Consider the following 20,494-nt stretch of genomic DNA (forward strand, 5'->3'; position numbering starts at 1 on the left):
AACCTGAGCCGCTGAGTGACTCGCGGCTCCCTGACTCGCCTGGTCCCGCTGGACCCACCGAGATCCCATCGTATCCCCCGGCTCGAGGATTGAGAGCTGTGCGCCGGATACGCACCGATATTGACACTGAACCATAAGACTGTCCCGCTACCCCCTTCCTGACCGAGACTTTCGGGGCCCTTGCCCTATTTGTAAATACCTGCCTTTGCCGATCATAAAGATCCTTTTTGAATCACGAGATAAAGAACGTTCTTAGGAAGCTACGGTGTGGTGTCTCTTTGTTGTGGGGTGCTGGTATAGTGTGTACGATCCTAGATTTGAGACTCTCCTCCTGAGAGGTCTCTCGCCAGTGCTCGGCTGTTGTACTTAGGAGGGTGGGCCCCAGGGTTGTCAGGTACACTCCCTGGTTGCTCCTGAGGTCGCCATCCAACAAAAAGTTGCATCAGCAACAGTCTGTCAGGCGGTCTCAGTCACTGATAGGGTGCCCGGCAGACGTAAGTTTGCCTGCCATCGTAATCGGGCCTTGGTTTTTGTCTTTGGAGTTGTCACCCCTTTTCCCTTGGGGAGGTTTTGTAAACCCTTTCTTTTGGTCACACCCTGGTGAAGTTTTTGTCACCCTTGTCTTGAACCAATGAGGTCACAAGACTCACCAGCTGGCCTAGTGAGGGTCAGAAGTCCGTCTCTGCAGTTGTCAGAAAAGAGTTCCCAAAGTAAGGCCCCCCACTGGGACGTCTTCACTTGCCTCATTGCGCAAGCCCTCTCAAAGGTTTTGAACCATTTGGTGATGTCATCACCTTCCTCATATTTGGGGACAATGCCTTTGGGGATTTTAGGGTCATAAGAACTCGCTTTTTCTCTATTTGGTTTTAAGTTGCTGTCACCATTGACAGGAGGTCACTCCATCTCTGCTCTCTCTTTTTCTAGAGCCAGGAGTCTAGAGTCTGAGGGGCATATTTATAAGGGATCGCCGGGGGGACCTCGCTGGGTTGTTGGGCTACTCTGACTCTGTCCAAGGGCATCGGGTGCAGAGTGGTACAGACACGCGGTTCCGTCCGGATTCGGTGTATGAGATGGAGATGGTAGATGGACAAATCTAGTGTCCCCGGGAGATCAGAGTCTTTCTTTGAATCCTTGAAGTCAGGGAGGTCCCTGGGGTTCTTGGATACTGCTGGCTACAGGACATGCCGGTTTTAGCTTGCAGGGGTTCTGAAGCAGGAGACAGGCCGGTAGGGCTGGGGCCAAAGCAGTTGTTGCTGCCCTCTTCTCTACACCATGGCTCTTTGGTCCTTCTTCTTGTCTTTTTAAATCTAAGGAGCAACTTTCAGGAGTGCCCCTAAATACTAGATTTAGGGGTGTAATGGGGGCGGGCAATTTGGGTCCAATGGGTCCCTTAACTGGGGTGTCTACACCCACTTTTATGCCACGCTCCAGTGAGAGGGAGGCATATGCCTGGTCCTGATTGTTGGAGTCCCCCCATCTTCATGATTGATGTGTGCTTCACTTCACCTCCCCCACCTGAGGGGTGGGGTTGGCAAAGGGAGGCACACCTTTTTTCCTAGGTTTTCCTGTCAATTTTCATGCCCAAACTAGGGGTCTGGAGCCAGTTGCTGGGGGCAGCAGAGGCTGGGGGTGGCTCACAAAGGAGGCAAGCCTTTGAAGCTTCCCCTTCGCGGACCCAACCCATCCTGGGGGAGGAGGCTTGGCACTTCTACCCAGGATGTGCATTGTTTTAGGACCCCGAGAGCAGAGGGCTCTCTACCCGGGGGTCGTGAAACCTGTCTGGTGGTGGCAAATGGTTGGTAGCCAGTCAGGAACCACACCAAGGTGGTTTGTTTTTCAGGGGGCATCTCTAAGATGCAGTGCATTTACATTAAATCCCACACTGGCATCAATGTAGGTTTAATGTGCTGAGAAGTTTGGTACCAAACTTCTCAGTTTTCAGTTGAGCCATCCTGGGGCTGTGGAGTTCATAATGACAAACTCCCAGCCCCTGTACTTAAAACGGCTTCATTGCACTTACAATGCCTATGAATGGCACAGACATTGTAGGTGCATATTGCTCATGAAGCTATGCCCTCACTGGTGGTTTGGTGCACCCTACCTTTAGGGCTGTAAGGCCTGCTAGTCAAGTGACTTACCCATGCCATAGGCAGTGTTGGTGGGCATGGCACACAGTGCCATGTCGACTCTTCAGACTCTTCAGTTTAGTGGGCAGTGGAGAAGCATGGCTCAGTGGTTAGAGGCGGCAGACCCGGAAGCTGAGATCGGCCGTGGACCAGGGTTCGATTCCCCGCCTCGGCGTGTCTCGGGCTCAAAAATTCCACGGACTCGACAATTCTCGCTCCGGTGCCTACTCGACTCACGGGGTCACACTCTGCGACTCTGGGCAATAGCTTGCTTAACCTCCACTACGGCCCCTCGCGGCGGGATGCCTGGCTTTCACCTTGTGGATACCCTGCCGGGGTATCTCACAGGGGAATACCAGGACGGGTTCCCTAAGCAAGCGCCTTGATACCTTCGGGTGATATGTGCGCTATATAAGTCGCAATATATAAGGCACTAAAACATGCAGCATGCTCTGGCAGTGTGTGGGTCTTAAGGTAAGGGGTCTCTGAGGGTGCCACAATACATGCTGCAGCCCTCAGAGGCCCTTCCTGGTCACAAGGGGTACCTTTTACAAGGGACTTACATGTGGTCCAAAGGTGTGCCAGTTGTGGAAACAACGGTACAGTTTTGGGAAAGAACATAGCCCTGGGAGCCTGAGTGGCAGGGACCCAGGAAACACTTACTCAAGTTGGCATCATGTATCTGGCAAAACGTTAGGGGGTAACTATGCAAAATGAGGCATTTTCCTTCACTGTATCAATATATATGTCTATTCTAAGGAAGCTTTATGGAGCCCTAAGTCATAGAACAGAATATTAGTAAGTAGGACATTTACTTTCATATGCCTGAACAGTAAAACATCCCAAATTGTCATTTTGCTGTGGAAAGTTCAGTAGCCCCGTGAGCTAGTACAGGATTACAGACTGGCCCTGAAGCCTTTTAACTTCTGAAAGGGACTACTGAATGGGTACTTCACTGTATCAAATTAATTGTGACATTAGGCCCGACTTCTGCCCAAGACGAATTTAATGCCAATGGTGACAAAAAGGCAACTTTTAGAAAGTTGCACCTCTGCTGCTCAGTTCATCCAGTGGCCTTCGCAGTTGCTAGCCACCAGACAGCCGTCTGCCCTCCTGGAGAGATATGTCTATGACTCACAGGCTTAGGACAAAAAAGGCCAGCCACTCAGGGAGTTGGCTGAAAAGGCAAGCTTCAAAGAGGGAAGCTGCCTTTGATGGGAAAATGGCACACACACGTGGAGGGTTGCTGGTTCGAGCAGAGAGTCAAAGCATTTTTTCCGTAGGTATGTAGCCCATATGTATCTACACCTTTAGGGTGGGCTACCAAGCTTCTCACTACAAAAAAAGTGTTCTGATGTCTTGAGGGTGGGCAGGGGAGTGCATTCTGGGGTTGTTTAATGCCATCAATAGTCTGAAGTTGCCACTAGACAGGAGGGATGCTGGTAGCACCATTGGCTAGTGACAGCGTCATCGACCCATGGCACCTTGTGGGTATAAGTATGACACTCAGACCAAGAAAATGGGGCCATTGTTCCTGATAGATGTAGAAAGAAGGTCTAGGTTCTGAACAGAGTGAAGAGGACAGTCAACAAGACTGCTTCTTGTTGCCCTCACACATCCCTGGGGACAACATGGTTCATCATCGGGCGGGTGCTCCTTGTCGGGGAGGTGCTGCAAAGCCCTATGGATCACCTTAAGGATCACTTTGGCAGAGATCTTTTGGTTTTATTGCCTTATTATGAGTGCAAGAGTGTCTACGGGGGGTGGTGCATGGCGTGTTTGATTGAGTGAGTTAAACCTCACAAGGGAATATCACCTCAGCCTTTAATATGTGGATTCAACATAAGTGAAGACGTTATGATGTTATGAAACATTGGAAAATCCTGAACACAAGCGGTATGGATCTGGCACGTTCCCAGTTTGCATTTAAAAGAGCCCATAATCTGAAGGATCAGCTGGTACATACTAGACCATGGATCAAAAAGGCCCCCACACAAAATACAACCTGGGATCTTCCTCCTGTGACTGGACATTACTCATGTGTGGCAAGCAATGCATACTCCTCCACCTAACATTCAAAGTCACTGAACCTGGGCAACTTCATGTGGATGCAGAGACAGCACCCTATTTGCAACACTAAGAACTGTGTCTACCTGTTCACGTCTTTGTAAACTCGATTACATAGGAATGACAAAAAGGCTTATCAAGATCAGGATAGGGGAACACAAAAGCGCCATCTGAAGTGGACGTAATTCAACCAAGATGTACAACTAGTTCAGTGAGGTGAGGCACTTACCAGAGGATTTGTGCTGGATTGTGTTAGAAGCCCACCCCTTGTGGAACATGACATCGCTTTTCAGAAGGGAACAACGCTTGGTGTTTCGTCTCTAGACAAACTAAAAAGGATTGAATGATGAGATCCCGTGGATCGAACTGTAACATAGTGACATCCACTTTACACCTCAAATATCATCATGGCATCAAAGTATTATGTGATACACCCAACAAACAGGTGACCTCAATGGTGCCAGCATGCCTGACCATCTAGAATGGTTTATATTTGTGTACTAAGGCAGGGGTTAGTTATCAGTATGTTATACTTTTGGTTGCCATTTCGATCCGGAAATGTTATGTTATGTTATGTTATTATATTTTTATAAAGCGCTTTATCACCCCGAGGTATCTAAGCGCTAAGGGAAATGTTGGGGGCTGTGTGTCAGGCACAGTAATGTATGTCCACCCATTCTTTTGAGATTAATTCCCACCCAATCTCCGATTGCCAGCGTTTTTTGGCGAGCGGATTTGGGTGGTGTGTCTGTAGGGGTCATGAGTCGGTATAGTTGTGTAATGAGGCGTGAGTTCGCCGAGCATGATATCGGCCAGTGCTCGAATGGGGTGAGGTGACGTTATTCTCCTGGGCGAACCGAGGTATGTGTCGCCCCAGCGTTCGCCCTCAGAGCAATTCGTGCTCTGTACAAAGAGTCTCAAATAGGGTTGGACCTTCTATGTCAAACAGGTGTCCCACCGACCTGCTTCCATCTGCTTCCAGTGGTGCAACACGGGGTCTGTCGGGCCAGTGTGAAGTCAAGGTTCGCCACTATGGGCGTCAAGGGGGAGGAAGGAAGTAAGACCTGTAAGGGTCGCCAGTCTGTCCCACTCTGCCAGAACGGGCTTAGTAATTGAGGAGAGATATATACGTTTTGGGGCCGTCTCTTTTCGGAAAAAGCGGATTCTCCACAATGGTTGTCCTGCTAGAGCCTCCATGAAAAGCCTGTGCTTTTCAGACTCTGGGTGGGACCATACCTCAAAACCTTGAATTTGGGTGGCTTGATAATATTGGGTAAGGTCTGAAAGTCCTAGGCCCCCAAGTGGAGGTTTGTAGGCGAATTCCCTGTGCAGACGGGGTCTTTTGTTTCCCCAAACAAAATGGTTAAGCTCGTCCTGAAGGGAGCAAAGTGATCTCGAAGGAGGTTCAGCTAGGAGGACCTAGAAAACATACAGAATCTGGGGTAATATGGTCATTTTTACTGCAGCTATCCTTCCAAGGGATGTATGACGTTACAACGCATACTTTTACAACACACACCTTTACAACGCATTTTTTACAATGCAACATCCATTACAACGCATTCCATTACAACGCATGCCATCACAACAAATTTTTTAAAACTACCTTTACAGCGCATTCCATTACATCACATACTACCTTTACAACGCATACCATTACAACGCATAACATTACATTGCATGTATGGTAAGTATTGGATAGTGTAGGGGTAACAATTACTATTCTAACTCCAGGGGGTGCAATAGTAGGGAAAGTGTTGCATAGTGTAAGGGTAATATGCGTTGTAATGTTATGCGTTGTAAAGGTATGCGTTGTAATGACTGTGTTGTAATGACATGCGTTGTAGTGGTATTTGTTGTATTGTCACGCGTTGTAATTTGTTGCGTTGTAATGGCATGCGTTGTAATGGATGTTGGGTTGTAAAAGTTGCGTTGTAAAGGTTGTTTCCCCTTCCAAGCTAGGAGAAGGAATAAGGCAGCCAGAGAATATTTATTTTATTTATTTATTTAAGAAGTTCTATATAGCGCTGGCTCCATCCAGGGGTATCAGAGCGCTTAACATTAGTATGATGATGTTAAAGGAATACAGAACAGTTGTTTCAAATGCAGCATTCATACATGGTGGACTAAAAGAGCATATTCAGTACTAAAGACTAATTGGTAAGAAAATGGAGAAAAAAAAGGCAGTGTAAAAAGAAACAGCATGAAAAAGATGACGTTACAAATTATAATACAGTACACAAGGGGTAGGCTCAGTGGTCAGAAAAAAGCTGGCGGGGTTGAGCGCGTGAGAAGAGTGGGATGGGGGATGTTAGGATGGGGAGAGGAGGGAAGCAGGGTGGAGAGGGGCCGGGAAGGGGATGTATCGGTGAGAGGGGGAGAAGGTAGGGGTATTAAGGAGGAGGGAGAGTTAAGCAAGTACAGTAAGAGAGGGATTATGTACCCCAATATTTGTTGCGCAGGTGTATTTCAAGGTCTTTTTTTAAACTGACATAAAAAGGGTTACCTGGTAGATCTTTAGGGAGGGCATTCTAGATGCTGGGGGCCTTACCAGAGAAGGAGCGGGATTGAGAGGCTTTTTTTAAGAAGGGGGGGATGAGGAGAAGAGAGTTGATGCTTCTCAGCGGGCGGGCGCAACCTGCTTTGTTGTTTGTCTGAGAGGTAGAGTGAGGTCTTTTGATAGAGGGCTTTGTGCGTAATGCAGGCAACTTTATAGGAGGATCTGCCTTTGATGGGGAGCCATGTAAGGTCCTTGAGGGCAGGTGAGATATGGTCAAAACGTTTACAGTCAGTTGTAAGCCTGACTGCTAGGTTGAAAATATATTTGAGGGATGGCAAGGTGAACTTTGGGAGTTCCGGAGATTAAAGCATTTCCGTAATCAATTTTCAAGAGGACTAGAGATTGGACAACCAATTTGAAATCTTCCACCGGAATGAAATGTTTGATTTTTTTGAGATGTTGGAGTGTGAAGAGTGCTCCCGTTACCACATTTTTTATATGGGAATTGAGCGTTAACTTACTGTTGATGGTGATGCCAAGAGATTTTTCTAATTCGGCATTGGAGACAGAACAGTTTAGGGTATTAAGGTCAGGGATCCATGTTTGAATGGGGAGAGGGTTGTTTTTAGTAGAGAAAAGAATGACTTCAGGTTTGTTTGCATTGAGTTTGAGATGATTGGAGTAGAACCAGGATTGAATCTTGGTTAGGGCAGTGTTGAAGTGTAAGATATCAAAGTGGGATTTAATTTTATAGTACAGTTGGGTATCATCGGCATACAGGTGATAGTTAATTCCGGCTTGTTAAGTATGAAGGTAAGGTGTACCATGAAGAGGTTGTGAATGGTACTGTTTGATAGGATTTATTCTGGAGTTCCCAGATCACCCACTGCTTGGGAACGGTACTGTTTGAAAGAGTGTATTCAGGAGTGCCCAGATATCCCTCTGGTTGTGAACGGTACTGTTTGAAAGAGTGTATTCAGGAGTGCCCAGATATCCCCCTGGTTGTGAACGGTACTGTTTGATAGAGCGCACTCAGGAGCTCCCAGATATCCCCCTGGTTGTGAACGGTACTGTTTGAAAGAGTGCATTCAGGAGTACCCAGATATCCCTCTGGTTGTGAACGGTACTGTTTGATGGAGTGTATTCAGGAGTTCCCAGATATCCCCCTGGTTGTGAACGGTACTGTTTGAAAGAGTGTATTCAGGAGTGCCCAGATATCCCTCTGGTTGTGAACGGTACTGTTTGAAAGAGTGTATTCAGGAGTGCCCAGATATCCCCCTGGTTGTGAACGGTACTGTTTGAAAGAGCGCACTCAGGAGCTCCCAGATATCCCCCTGGTTGTGAACGGTACTGTTTGAAAGAGTGCATTCAGGAGTTCCCAGATATCCCCCTGGTTGTGAACGGTACTGTTTGATAGAGCGCATTCAGGAGTACCCAGATATCTCCCTGGTTGTGAACGGTACTGTTTGATAGAGCGCAGTCAGGAGTACCCAGATATCCCCCTGGTTGCGAACGGTACTGTTTGAAAGAGTGCATTCAGGAGTTCCCAGATATCCCCCTGGTTGTGAACGGTACTGTTTGATAGAGCGCATTCAGGAGTGCCCAGATATCCCCCTGGTTGTGAACGGTACTGTTTGAAAGAGTGTATTCAGGAGTGCCCAGATATCCCTCTGGTTGTGAACGGTACTGTTTGAAAGAGTGTATTCAGGAGTGCCCAGATATCCCCCTGGTTGTGAACGGTACTGTTTGAAAGAGCGCACTCAGGAGCTCCCAGATATCCCCCTGGTTGTGAACGGTACTGTTTGAAAGAGTGCATTCAGGAGTTCCCAGATATCCCCCTGGTTGTGAACGGTACTGTTTGATAGAGCGCACTCAGGAGCTCCCAGATATCCCCCTGGTTGTGAATGGTACTGTTTGAAAGAGTGCATTCAGGAGTTCCCAGATATCCCCCTGGTTGTGAACGGTACTGTTTGATAGAGCGCATTCAGGAGTACCCAGATATCTCCCTGGTTGTGAACGGTACTGTTTGATAGAGCGCAGTCAGGAGTACCCAGATATCCCCCTGGTTGCGAACGGTACTGTTTGAAAGAGTGCATTCAGGAGTTCCCAGATATCCCCCTGGTTGTGAACGGTACTGTTTGATAGAGCGCATTCAGGAGTGCCCAGATATCCCCCTGGTTGTGAACGGTACTGTTTGATAGAGCGCATTCAGGAGTGCCCAGATATCCCCCTGGTTGTGAACGGTACTGTTTGATAGAGCGCAGTCAGGAGTACCCAGATATCCCCCTGGTTGTGAACGGTACTGTTTGATGGAGTGTATTCAGATGTACCCAGATATCTCCCTGGTTGTGAACGGTACTGTTTGATAGAGCGCAGTCAGGAGTACCCAGATATCCCCCTGGTTGTGAACGGTACTGTTTGATGGAGTGTATTCAGATGTACCCAGATATCCCCCTGGTTGTGAACGGTACTGTTTGATAGAGCGCATTCAGAAGTTCCCAGATATCCCCCTGGTTGTGAACGGTACTGTTTGAAAGAGAGCATTCAGGAGTTCCCAGATAGCCCCCTGGTTGTAAAAGGTACTGTTTGATAGAGCGCAGTCAGGAGTTCCTAGACATCCCCCTGGTTGTAAACGGTACTGTTTGATGGAGTGTATTCAGGAGTTCCCAGATATCGCCCTGGTTGTGAACGGTACTGTTTGATGGAGTGTATTCAGATATACCCAGATATCCCCCTGGTTGTGAACGGTACTGTTTGAAAGAGCGCATTCAGGAGTACCCAGATATCCCCTGGTTGTGAACGGTACTGTTTGAAAGAGCGCATTCAGGAGTTCCCAGATATCCCCTGGTTGTGAACGGTACTGTTTGAAAGAGCGCATTCAGGAGTTCCCAGATATCCCCTGGTTGTGAACGGTACTGTTTGATAGAGTGGATTCAGGATTCCCCAGATATCCCCCTGGTTGTGAACGGTACTGTTTGATAGAGTGGATTCAGGATTCCCCAGATATCCCCCTGGTTGTGAACGGTACTGTTTGATAGAGCGCATTCAGGAGTACCCAGATATCCCCCTCGTTGTGAACGGTACTGTTTGATAGAGTGTATTCAGATGTACCCAGATATCCCCCTGGTTGTGAACGGTACTGTTTGATGGAGTGTATTCAGGAGTTCCCAGATATCGCCCTGGTTGTGAACGGTACTGTTTGATAGAGCGCATTCAGGAGTACCCAGATATCCCCCTGGTTGTGAACGGTACTGTTTGATGGAGTGTATTCACATGTACCCAGATATCCCCCTGGTTGTGAACGGTACTGTTTGATGGAGTGTATTCAGGAGTTCCCAGATATCGCCCTGGTTGTGAACGGTACTGTTTGATGGAGTGTATTCAGATGTACCCAGATATCCCCCTGGTTGTGAACGGTACTGTTTGATAGAGCGCATTCAGGAGTTCCCAGATATCCCCCTGGTTGTGAACGGTACTGTTTGATGGAGTGTATTCAGATGTACCCAGATATCCCCCTGGTTGTGAACGGTACTGTTTGATAGAGCGCATTCAGATGTACCCAGATATCCCCCTGGTTGTGAACGGTAATGTTTGATAGAGCGCATTCAGGAGTTCCCAGATATCCCCTGGTTGTGAACGGTACTGTTTGATAGAGTGGATTCAGGATTCCCCAGATATCCCCCTGGTTGTGAACGGTACTGTTTGAAAGAGCGCATTCAGGAGTTCCCAGATATCCCCTGGTTGTGAACGGTACTGTTTGATAGAGTGGATTCAGGATTCCCCAGATATCCCCCTGGTTGTGAACGGTACTGTTTGATAGAGTGGATTCAGGATTCCCCAGATATCCCCCTGGTTGTGAACGGTACTGTTTGAAAGAGCGCATTCAGGAGTACCCAGATATCCCCCTCGTTGTGAACGGTACTGTTTGATAGAGTGTATTCAGATGTACCCAGATATCCCCCTGGTTGTGAACGGTACTGTTTGATGGAGTGTATTCAGGAGTTCCCAGATATCGCCCTGGTTGTGAACGGTACTGTTTGATAGAGCGCATTCAGGAGTACCCAGATATCCCCCTGGTTGTGAACGGTACTGTTTGATGGAGTGTATTCAGATGTACCCAGATATCCCCCTGGTTGTGAACGGTACTGTTTGATGGAGTGTATTCAGGAGTTCCCAGATATCGCCCTGGTTGTGAACGGTACTGTTTGATGGAGTGTATTCAGATGTACCCAGATATCCCCCTGGTTGTGAACGGTACTGTTTGATAGAGCGCATTCAGATGTACCCAGATATCCCCCTGGTTGTGAACGGTAATGTTTGATAGAGCGCATTCAGGAGTTCCCAGATATCCCCCTGGTTGTGAACGGTACTGTTTGAAAGAGAGCATTCAGGAGTACCCAGATATCCCCCTGGTTGTGAATGGTACTGTTAGATAGAGCGCAATCAGGAGTTCCTAGATGTCCCCCTGTTTGTGAACGGTACTGTTTGATAGAGCGCAATCAGATGTACCCAGATATCCCCCTGGTTGTGAACGGTACTGTTTGAAAGAGTGCATTCAGGAGTTCCCAGATATCCCCCTGGTTGTGAACGGTACTGTTTGATAGAGCGCATTCAGGAGTACCCAGATATCTCCCTGGTTGTGAACGGTGCTGTTTGATAGAGCGCAGTCAGGAGTACCCAGATATCCCCCTGGTTGTGAATGGTACTGTTTGATAGAGTGGATTCAGGAGTTCCCAGATATCCCTCTGGTTGTGAACGGTACTGTTTGATAGAGCGCAATCAGGAGTTCCTAGATGTCCCCCTGGTTGTGAACGGTACTGTTTGAAAGAGCGCATTCAGGAGTACCCAGATATCCCCCTGGTTGTGAACAGTACTGTTTGATGGAGCGCAGTCAGGAGTACCCAGATAGCCCCCTGGTTGTGAACGGTACTGTTTGATAGAGCGCATTCAGGAGTTCCCAGATATCCCTCTGGTTGTGAACGGTACTGTTTGATAGAGCGCATTCAGATGTACCCAGATATCCCCCTGGTTGTGAACGGTACTGTTTGATGGAGTGTATTCAGATGTACCCATATATCCCCCTGGTTGTGAACGGTGCTGTTTGATAGAGTGTATTCAGATGTACCCAGATATCCCCCTGGTTGTGAACGGTACTGTTTGATAGAGCGCATTCAGGAGTTCCCAGATATCCCCCTGGTTGTGAATGGTACTGTTTGATAGAGTGTATTCAGATGTACCCAGATATCCCCCTGGTTGTGAACGGTACTGTTTGATACAGCACATTCAGGAGTTCCCAGATATCCCCCTGGTTGTGAATGGTACTGTTTGATAGAGTGTATTCAGATGTTCCCAGATATCCCCCTGGTTGTGAACGGTACTGTTTGATAGAGCGCAGTCAGGAGTACCCAGATAGCCCCCTGGTTGTTAACGGTACTGTTTGATAGAGCGCATTCAGGAGTTCCCAGATATCCCTCTGGTTGTGAACGGTACTGTTTGATGGAGTGTATTCAGATGTACCCAGATATCCTCCTGGTTGTGAACGGTGCTGTTTGATAGAGTGTATTCAGATGTACCCAGATATCCCCCTGGTTGTGAACGGTACTGTTTGATACAGCACATTCAGGAGTTCCCAGATATCCCCCTGGTTGTGAATGGTACTGTTTGATAGAGTGTATTCAGATGTACCCAGATATTCCCCTGGTTGTGAACGGTACTGTTTGATAGAGCGCATTCAGGAGTTCCCAGATATCCCCCTGGTTGTGAACGGTACTGTTTGATACAGCACATTCAGGAGTTCCCAGATATCCCCCTGGTTGTGAATGGTACTGTTTGATATAGTGTATTCAGATGTACCCAGATATTCCCCTGGTTGTGAACGGTACTGTTTGATAGAGTGTATTCAGGAGATCCGAGATATTCCCCTGGTTGTGATTGGTACTGTTTGATGGAGTGTATTCAGATGTACCCAGATATCCCCCTGGTTGTGAACGGTACTGTTTGATAGAGTGTATTCAGATGTACCCAGATATCCCCCTGGTTGTGAACGGTACTGTTTGATGGAGTGTATTCAGGAGTTCCCAGATATCGCCCTGGTTGTGAACGGTACTGTTTGATGGAGTGTATTCAGATGTTCCCAGATATCCCCCTGGTTGTGAACGGTACTGTTTGATAGAGCGCAGTCAGGAGTACCCAGATATCCCCCTGGTTGTGAACGGTACTGTTTGATAGAGCGCAGTCAGGAGTACCCAGATATCCCCCTGGTTGTGAACGGTACTGTTTGATGGAGTGTATTCAGGAGATCCCAGATATCCCCCTGGTTGTGAACGGTACTGTTTGATGGAGTGTATTCAGATGTACCCAGATATCCCCCTGGTTGTGAACGGTGCTGTTTGATAGAGCGCAGTCAGGAGTACCCAGATATCCCCCTGGTTGTGAACGGTACTGTTTGATAGAGCGCAGTCAGGAGTACCCAGATATCCCCCTGGTTGTGAACGGTACTGTTTGATGGAGTGTATTCAGGAGATCCCAGATATCCCCCTGGTTGTGAACGGTACTGTTTGATAGAGTGTATTCAGGAGTTCCCAGATATCCCCCTGGTTGTGAATGGTACTGTTTGATAGAGTGTATTAAGATGTACCCAGATATCCCCCTGGTTGTGAACGGTACTGTTTTATACAGCACATTCAGGAGTTCCCAGATATCCCCCTGGTTGTGAATGGTACTGTTTGATAGAGTGTATTCAGATGTACCCAGATATTCCCCTGGTTGTGAATGGTACTGTTTGATAGAGTGTATTCAGATGTACCCAGATATTCCCCTGGTTGTGAATGGTACTGTTTGATAGAGTGTATTCAGGAGATCCGAGATATTCCCCTGGTTGTGATTGGTACTGTTTGATAGAGTGTATTCAGATGTTCCCAGATATCCCCCTGGTTGTGAATGGTACTGTTTGATAGAGTGTATTCAGATGTACCCAGATATCCCCCTGGTTGTGAACGGTACTGTTTGATGGAGTGTATTCAGATGTTCCCAGATATCCCCCTGGTTGTGAACGGTACTGTTTGATAGAGCGCAGTCAGGAGTACCCAGATATCCCCCTGGTTGTGAATGGTACTGTTTGATACAGCACATTCAGGAGTTCCCAGATATCCCCCTGGTTGTGAATGGTACTGTTTGATAGAGTGTATTCAGATGTACCCAGATATCCCCCTGGTTGTGAACGGTACTGTTTGATAGAGTGTATTCAGGAGATCCGAGATATTCCCCTGGTTGTGATTGGTACTGTTTGATGGAGTGTATTCAGATGTACCCAGATATCCCCCTGGTTGTGAACGGTACTGTTTGATAGAGCGCAGTCAGGAGTACCCAGATATCCCTCTGGTTGTGAACGGTACTGTTTGATAGAGCGCCAAAGGCGCGCCTAATGCAAGCCCGTCTGCGCCCGGACCATGCCTAGGGCCAGAACCTCCGCCTCTCCTAAAACACGTATATTGCACTATAATACAACAGCTCTTCGTCGTCTTAACACATCGGACCTCAAGTGCTGTAAGCTAATACCAGGCAACATAAAAAAAGCTTGTGCTTGCGGCTTTTCCCTTCCGGAACCTCTGAATACCAGGGCTTTTCAGATAGTTCAGCCCCCCGGAAACAGCAAGCTTCCCCCTTCTAGTAAGAGTACCAGCTTAAAGGGAGGCCTAGTAAATGTCAGATCACTGGCCAAACATAAGTAAGAAATCTCCCAACTCATCGCCAACCATGATCTGGACTTATTGTGCCTGACAGAAACCTGGGCAGACGCAGCATCTCACCCAGACTTTGTAACCAACCGCAACTCCGGCAGGTTACCAGGCATTTAGGGTAGATAGGCCTCTCAAACGCGGGGGAGGGGTGGCCATTATACTTAGGGACCACTTCCGGGTTAGGTTTTACCCGGCTTCCACACCCTTTTATGAGTCCTTACTCTTTTTTATCGAGTTGAACACTAAACAAACTTTCAAGGGTATTCTTCTATATCGCCCCCCCCCGGATTCAGGAGCCGCTTTATCTCTAACATAGACAGCCTCTTAGAAACCAGTTTACAAAATTATGAATTCACTATTTTAGGAGATTTCAACTTTTATCCCGAAGATAGAACCAACAGGGAGACTGAAGCATTATTGGAGACCCTGGAAGCAGTAGGTCTCAAGCAAAAAGTTCAGACCCCCACCCATGAGGCTGGCCATACGTTAGATGGCTTTTTTTCCTCTGTTAATAACCTTGCCCTACGCACTTATTAAATTTGCACTTCCTTTCATCCCCTTGGGACCGTCCGAGGCATTAAAGACCCCGGCCACAACTAAGAGAAAATGGGAGCTTATGGATAAACAATCCCTCCGCTCCCTGCTAGAAGTGTCCTGCCCCCTAATTCTAGGGCCCCCTGAAGTCTCAGCCCCGAAATATCTTAAATGGCTTAACAACGCTTTTTAACACCGTCGCCCCAATAAAGAAAACCTCAGGAAACAGGCGAAACCCCTCAGCACCCTGGTTTTCTGAAGATCTTCGGAAAGAAAAACAGCTCTGCCGGCAACTAGAAAGACGCTGGCGGGCCAACTATTGCCCTAACCAGAAAACTATCTATAAAACAGCACTATCACAATACAAAGACCACCTAATAGCCAGTAAAAAGGAGTTTTATACTAGACAAATCAAGGAAGCAAAACACTCTTCCAAGGAACTTTTCCGAGTGGTGAATATACTCACCTCGGCAAAGAGCCCAGGAATCAAGTGTGACCAAGAGTTATGTGACAACATTGCAGCAGCCTTCAAGACTAAAGTGTTGAATGTCTTGAATAACTTTCAGGATTCTACTCCTTCATCCCCGATAGACTCCATCTTTAGAGAGCATAACACCAATACGCTGCTCGCCTTCTCACGCATCTCTTCTGAGACCATAACCAGATACATCCAAGATTCTAAATCAGGATCCCCTACTGACCCCTACCCGCCAAAAATTCTTAAAGAAATCGCTGATTTGGTTAGTCCAGGTCTCACAGATATTTTCAACTCAATGTTCAGGTCCGGATCCTTTCCCTCGATTTGGAAAGATACCTCCATCTTACCATTACTAAAAAAACCCTCGCTAGAGCCAACGGACCCTAATAACTATCGTCCCATCGCCCGGCTACCTCTACCAGCCAAAATAATTGATAAAATTATGAATTCCCAATTGACCCAATTCATTAATGACAATGACCTGCTGGACTCCTCTCAGTTTGGCTTTCGCCGTGAACATAGCACGGAGACGGCCCTGATTAAAGCTACAGAAGAGATCAGGATGGCCATGGATCCACTTTTGATACAGTTGACCATTCTCTCCTGCATGAGCGGCTCGAGAGAATAGGGATCGGGGGCGCAGCATTGGCTCTGCTATCCTCCTTCCTTAAAGATAGAAGACTCACGGTTCAGAAGGATGCCTTCCGCTCAGATGCATACACCCTTCCCTGTGGAGTGCCCCAGGGCTCCTCCCTAAGCCCTTCACTTTTTAACATCTATGTCTCAGAGCTGGCCCCACTAATTACCCACTGGTTGTGAATGGTACTGTTTGATAGGGTGTATTCAGGATTCCCCAGATCACCCACTGCTGGGGAACGGTACTGTTTGATAGAGTGTATTCAGGAGTGCCCAGATATCCCCCTGGTTGTGAACTATACTGTTCGATAGAGCGCATTCAGGAGTCCTCAGATATCCCCCTCGTTGCGAACGGTACTGTTTGATAGAGTGTATTTCGGATTTCCCAGATCACTCACTGGTTGTGAACGGTACTGTTGATAGAGTGCATTCAGGAGTTTCTAGATATCCCCCTGGTTGTAAACGGCCTGTTTGATAGAGCGCAGTCAGGAGTTCCTAGACATCCCCCTGGTTGTAAACGGTACTGTTTGATAGAGCGCATTCAGGAGTTCCCAGATATCCCCCTGGTTGTGAACGGTACTGTTTGATGGAGTGTATTCAGGAGTTCCCAGATATCGCCCTGGTTGTGAACGGTGCTGTTTGATAGAGTTTATTCAGGAGTGCCCAGATATCCCCCTGGTTGTGAACGGTACTGTTTGATAGAGCGCATTCAGGAGTTCCCAGATATGTCCCTGGTTGTGAACGGTACTGTTTGATGGAGTGTATTCAGATGTACCCAGATATCCCCCTGGTTGTGAACGGTGCTGTTTGATAGAGTGTATTCAGGAGTGCCCAGATATCCCCCTGGTTGTGAACGGTACTGTTTGATAGAGCGCATTCAGGAGTACCCAGATATCCCCCTGGTTGTGAACGGTACTGTTTGATGGAGTGTATTCAGATGTACCCAGATATCCCCCTGGTTGTGAACGGTACTGTTTGATAGAGCGCATTCAGGAGTTCCCAGATATCTCCCTGGTTGTGAACGGTGCTGTTTGATAGAGTGTATTCAGGAGTACCCAGATATCCCACTGGTTGTGAACGGTGCTGTTTGATAGAGTGTATTCAGATGTACCCAGATATCCCCCTGGTTGTGAACGGTGCTGTTTGATAGAGTGTATTCAGATGTACCCAGATATCCCCCTGGTTGTGAACGGTGCTGTTTGATAGAGTGCATTCAGGAGTTCCCAGATATCGCCCTGGTTGTGAACGGTACTGTTTGATGGAGTGTATTCAGATGTACCCAGATATCCCCCTGGTTGTGAACGGTACTGTTTGATAGAGTGTATTCAGGAGATCCGAGATATTCCCCTGGTTGTGAACAGTACTGTTTGATAGAGTTTATTCTGGAGTTCCCAGATATCCCCCTGGTTGTGAACGGTACTGTTTGATAGAGCGCAGTCAGGAGTTCCTAGATATCCCCCTGGTTGTGAACGGTACTGTTTGATAGAGCGCAGTCAGGAGTTCCTAGATATCCCTCTGGTTGTGAACGGTACTGTTTGATAGCGTGTATTCAGGAGTGCCCAGATATCCCCCTGGTTGTGAACGGTACTGTTTGATAGAGTGCATTCAGATGTACCCAGATATCCCCCTGGTTGTGAACGGTACTGTTTGATAGAGCGCAGTCAGGAGTACCCAGATATCCCCCTGGTTGTGAACGGTACTGTTTGATGGAGTGTATTCAGATGTACCCAGATATCGCCCTGGTTGTGAACGGTACTGTTTGATAGAGCGCATTCAGGAGTACCCAGATATCTCCCTGGTTGTGAACGGTGCTGTTTGATAGAGCGCATTCAGGAGTACCCAGATATCCCCCTGGTTGTGAACGGTACTGTTTGATGGAGTGTATTCAGATGTACCCAGATATCCCCCCGGTTGTGAACGGTACTGTTTGATAGAGTGTATTCAGGAGATCCGAGATATTCCCCTGGTTGTGAACAGTACTGTTTGATAGAGTTTATTCTGGAGTTCCCAGATATCCCCCTGGTTGTGAACGGTACTGTTTGATAGAGCGCAGTCAGGAGTTCCTAGATATCCCCCTGGTTGTGAACGGTACTGTTTGATAGAGCGCAGTCAGGATTTCCTAGATATCCCCCTGGTTGTGAACGGTACTGTTTGATAGAGTGTATTCAGGAGTGCCCAGATAGCCCCCTGGTTGTGAACGGTACTGTTTGATAGAGCGCATTCAGGAGTGCCCAGATATCCCCCTGGTTGTGAACGGTACTGTTTGATGGAGTGTATTCAGATGTACCCAGATATCCCCCTGGTTGTGAACGGTGCTGTTTGATAGAGTGTATTCAGGAGTGCCCAGATATCCCCCTGGTTGTGAACGGTACTGTTTGATAGAGCGCATTCAGATGTACCCAGTTATCCCCCTGGTTGTGAACGGTACTGTTTGATAGAGTGTATTCAGGAGTGCCCAGATATCCCCCTGGTTGTGAACGGTACTGTTTGATAGAGCGCATTCAGATGTACCCAGATATCCCCCTGGTTGTAAACGGTACTGTTTGATAGAGTGGATTCAGAATTCCCCAGATATCCCCCTGGTTGTGAACGGTACTGTTTGATGGAGTGTATTCAGGAGTTCCCAGATGTCCCCCAGGTTGTGAACGGTGCTGTTTGATAGAGTGTATTCAGATGTACCCAGATATCCCCCTGGTTGTGAACGGTGCTGTTTGATAGAGTGCATTCAGGAATTCCCAGATATCCCCCTGGTTGTGAACGGTACTGTTTGATAGAGCGCATTCAGGAGTGCCCAGATATCCCCCTGGTTGTGAACGGTACTGTTTGATAGAGCGCATTCAGATGTACCCAGATATCCCCCTGGTTGTGAACGGTGCTGTTTGATAGAGTGTATTCAGGAGTTCCCAGATATCTCCCTGGTCGTGAACGGTACTGTTTGATAGAGCGCATTCAGGAGTACCCAGATATCCCCCTGGTTGTGAACGGTACTGTTTGATAGAGTGCATTCAGATGTACCCAGATATCCCCCTGGTTGTGAACGGTATTGTTTGATGGAGTGTATTCAGATGTACCCAGATATCCTCCTGGTTTTGAACGGTACTGTTTGATAGAGCGCATTCAGATGTACCCAGATATCCCCCTGGTTGTGAACGGTACTGTTTGAAAGAGCGCAGTCAGGAGTACCCAGATATCCCCCTGGTTGTGAACGGTACTGTTTGAAAGAGAGCATTCGGGAGTACCCAGATATCCCCCTGGTTCTGAACGGTACTGTTTGATAGAGCGCATTCAGGAGTACCCAGATATCCCCCTGGTTGTGAACGGTACTGTTTGAAAGAGAGCATTCAGGATACCCAGATATCCCCCTGGTTGTGAACGGTACTGTTTGATAGAGCGCATTCAGGAGTACCAAGATATCCCCCTGGTTGTGAACGGTACTGTTTGATAGAGTGTATTCAGATGTACCCAGATATCCCCCTGGTTGTGAACGGTACTGTTTGATGGAGTGTATTCAGATGTACCCAGATATCCCCCTGGTTGTGAACGGTACTGTTTGATGGAGTGTATTCAGATGTACCCAGATATCCCCCTGGTTGTGAACGGTACTGTTTGATGGAGTGTATTCAGATGTACCCAGATATCCCCCTGGTTGTGAACGGTACTGTTTGATAGAGTGTATTCAGGAGTTCCCAGATATCGCCCTGGTTGTGAACGGTACTGTTTGATGGAGTGTATTCAGATGTACCCAGATATCCCCCTGGTTTTGAACGGTACTGTTTGATAGAGCGCATTCAGATGTACCCAGATATCCCCCTGGTTGTGAACGGTACTGTTTGAAAGAGCGCAGTCAGGAGTACCCAGATATCCCCCTGGTTGTGAACGGTACTGTTTGAAAGAGAGCATTCGGGAGTACCCAGATATCCCCCTGGTTCTGAACGGTACTGTTTGATAGAGCGCATTCAGGAGTACCCAGATATCCCCCTGGTTGTGAACGGTACTGTTTGAAAGAGAGCATTCAGGAGTACCCAGATATCCCCCTGGTTGCGAACGGTACTGTTTGATAGAGCGCATTCAGGAGTACCAAGATATCCCCCTGGTTGTGAACGGTACTGTTTGATAGAGTGTATTCAGATGTACCCAGATATCCCCCTGGTTGTGAACGGTACTGTTTGATAGAGCGCATTCAGGAGTACCCAGATAACCCCCTGGTTGTGAACGGTACTGTTTGATAGAGTGTATTCAGATGTACCCAGATATCCCCCTGGTTGTGAACGGTACTGTTTGATAGAGTGTATTCAGGAGATCCGAGATATTCCCCTGGTTGTGAACGGTACTGTTTGAAAGAGCGCATTCAGGAGATCCCAGATATCCCCCTGGTTGTGAACGGTACTGTTTGATAGAGCGCATTCAGGAGTAC

General features: G+C 47.6%; 1 protein-coding gene across 1 annotated transcript in view; it reads left to right on the top strand.

Moving 5' to 3' along the window:
• LOC144819163 (uncharacterized) overlaps window positions 1-20,494 on the top strand; it is a 517,380-nt gene that overhangs the window by 31,200 nt on the left and 465,686 nt on the right. The window contains exon 2 of the mRNA XM_078677135.1: window positions 15,104-15,706. Coding sequence (XP_078533261.1) covers window positions 15,104-15,706 — 603 coding nt within the window. The remainder of the gene's footprint in view (window positions 1-15,103; window positions 15,707-20,494) is intronic.

The sequence above is a fragment of the Lissotriton helveticus genome, chromosome 2_1 (assembly GCF_964261635.1).
Source record: "Lissotriton helveticus chromosome 2_1, aLisHel1.1, whole genome shotgun sequence".
NCBI lineage: Eukaryota > Metazoa > Chordata > Amphibia > Caudata > Salamandridae > Lissotriton > Lissotriton helveticus.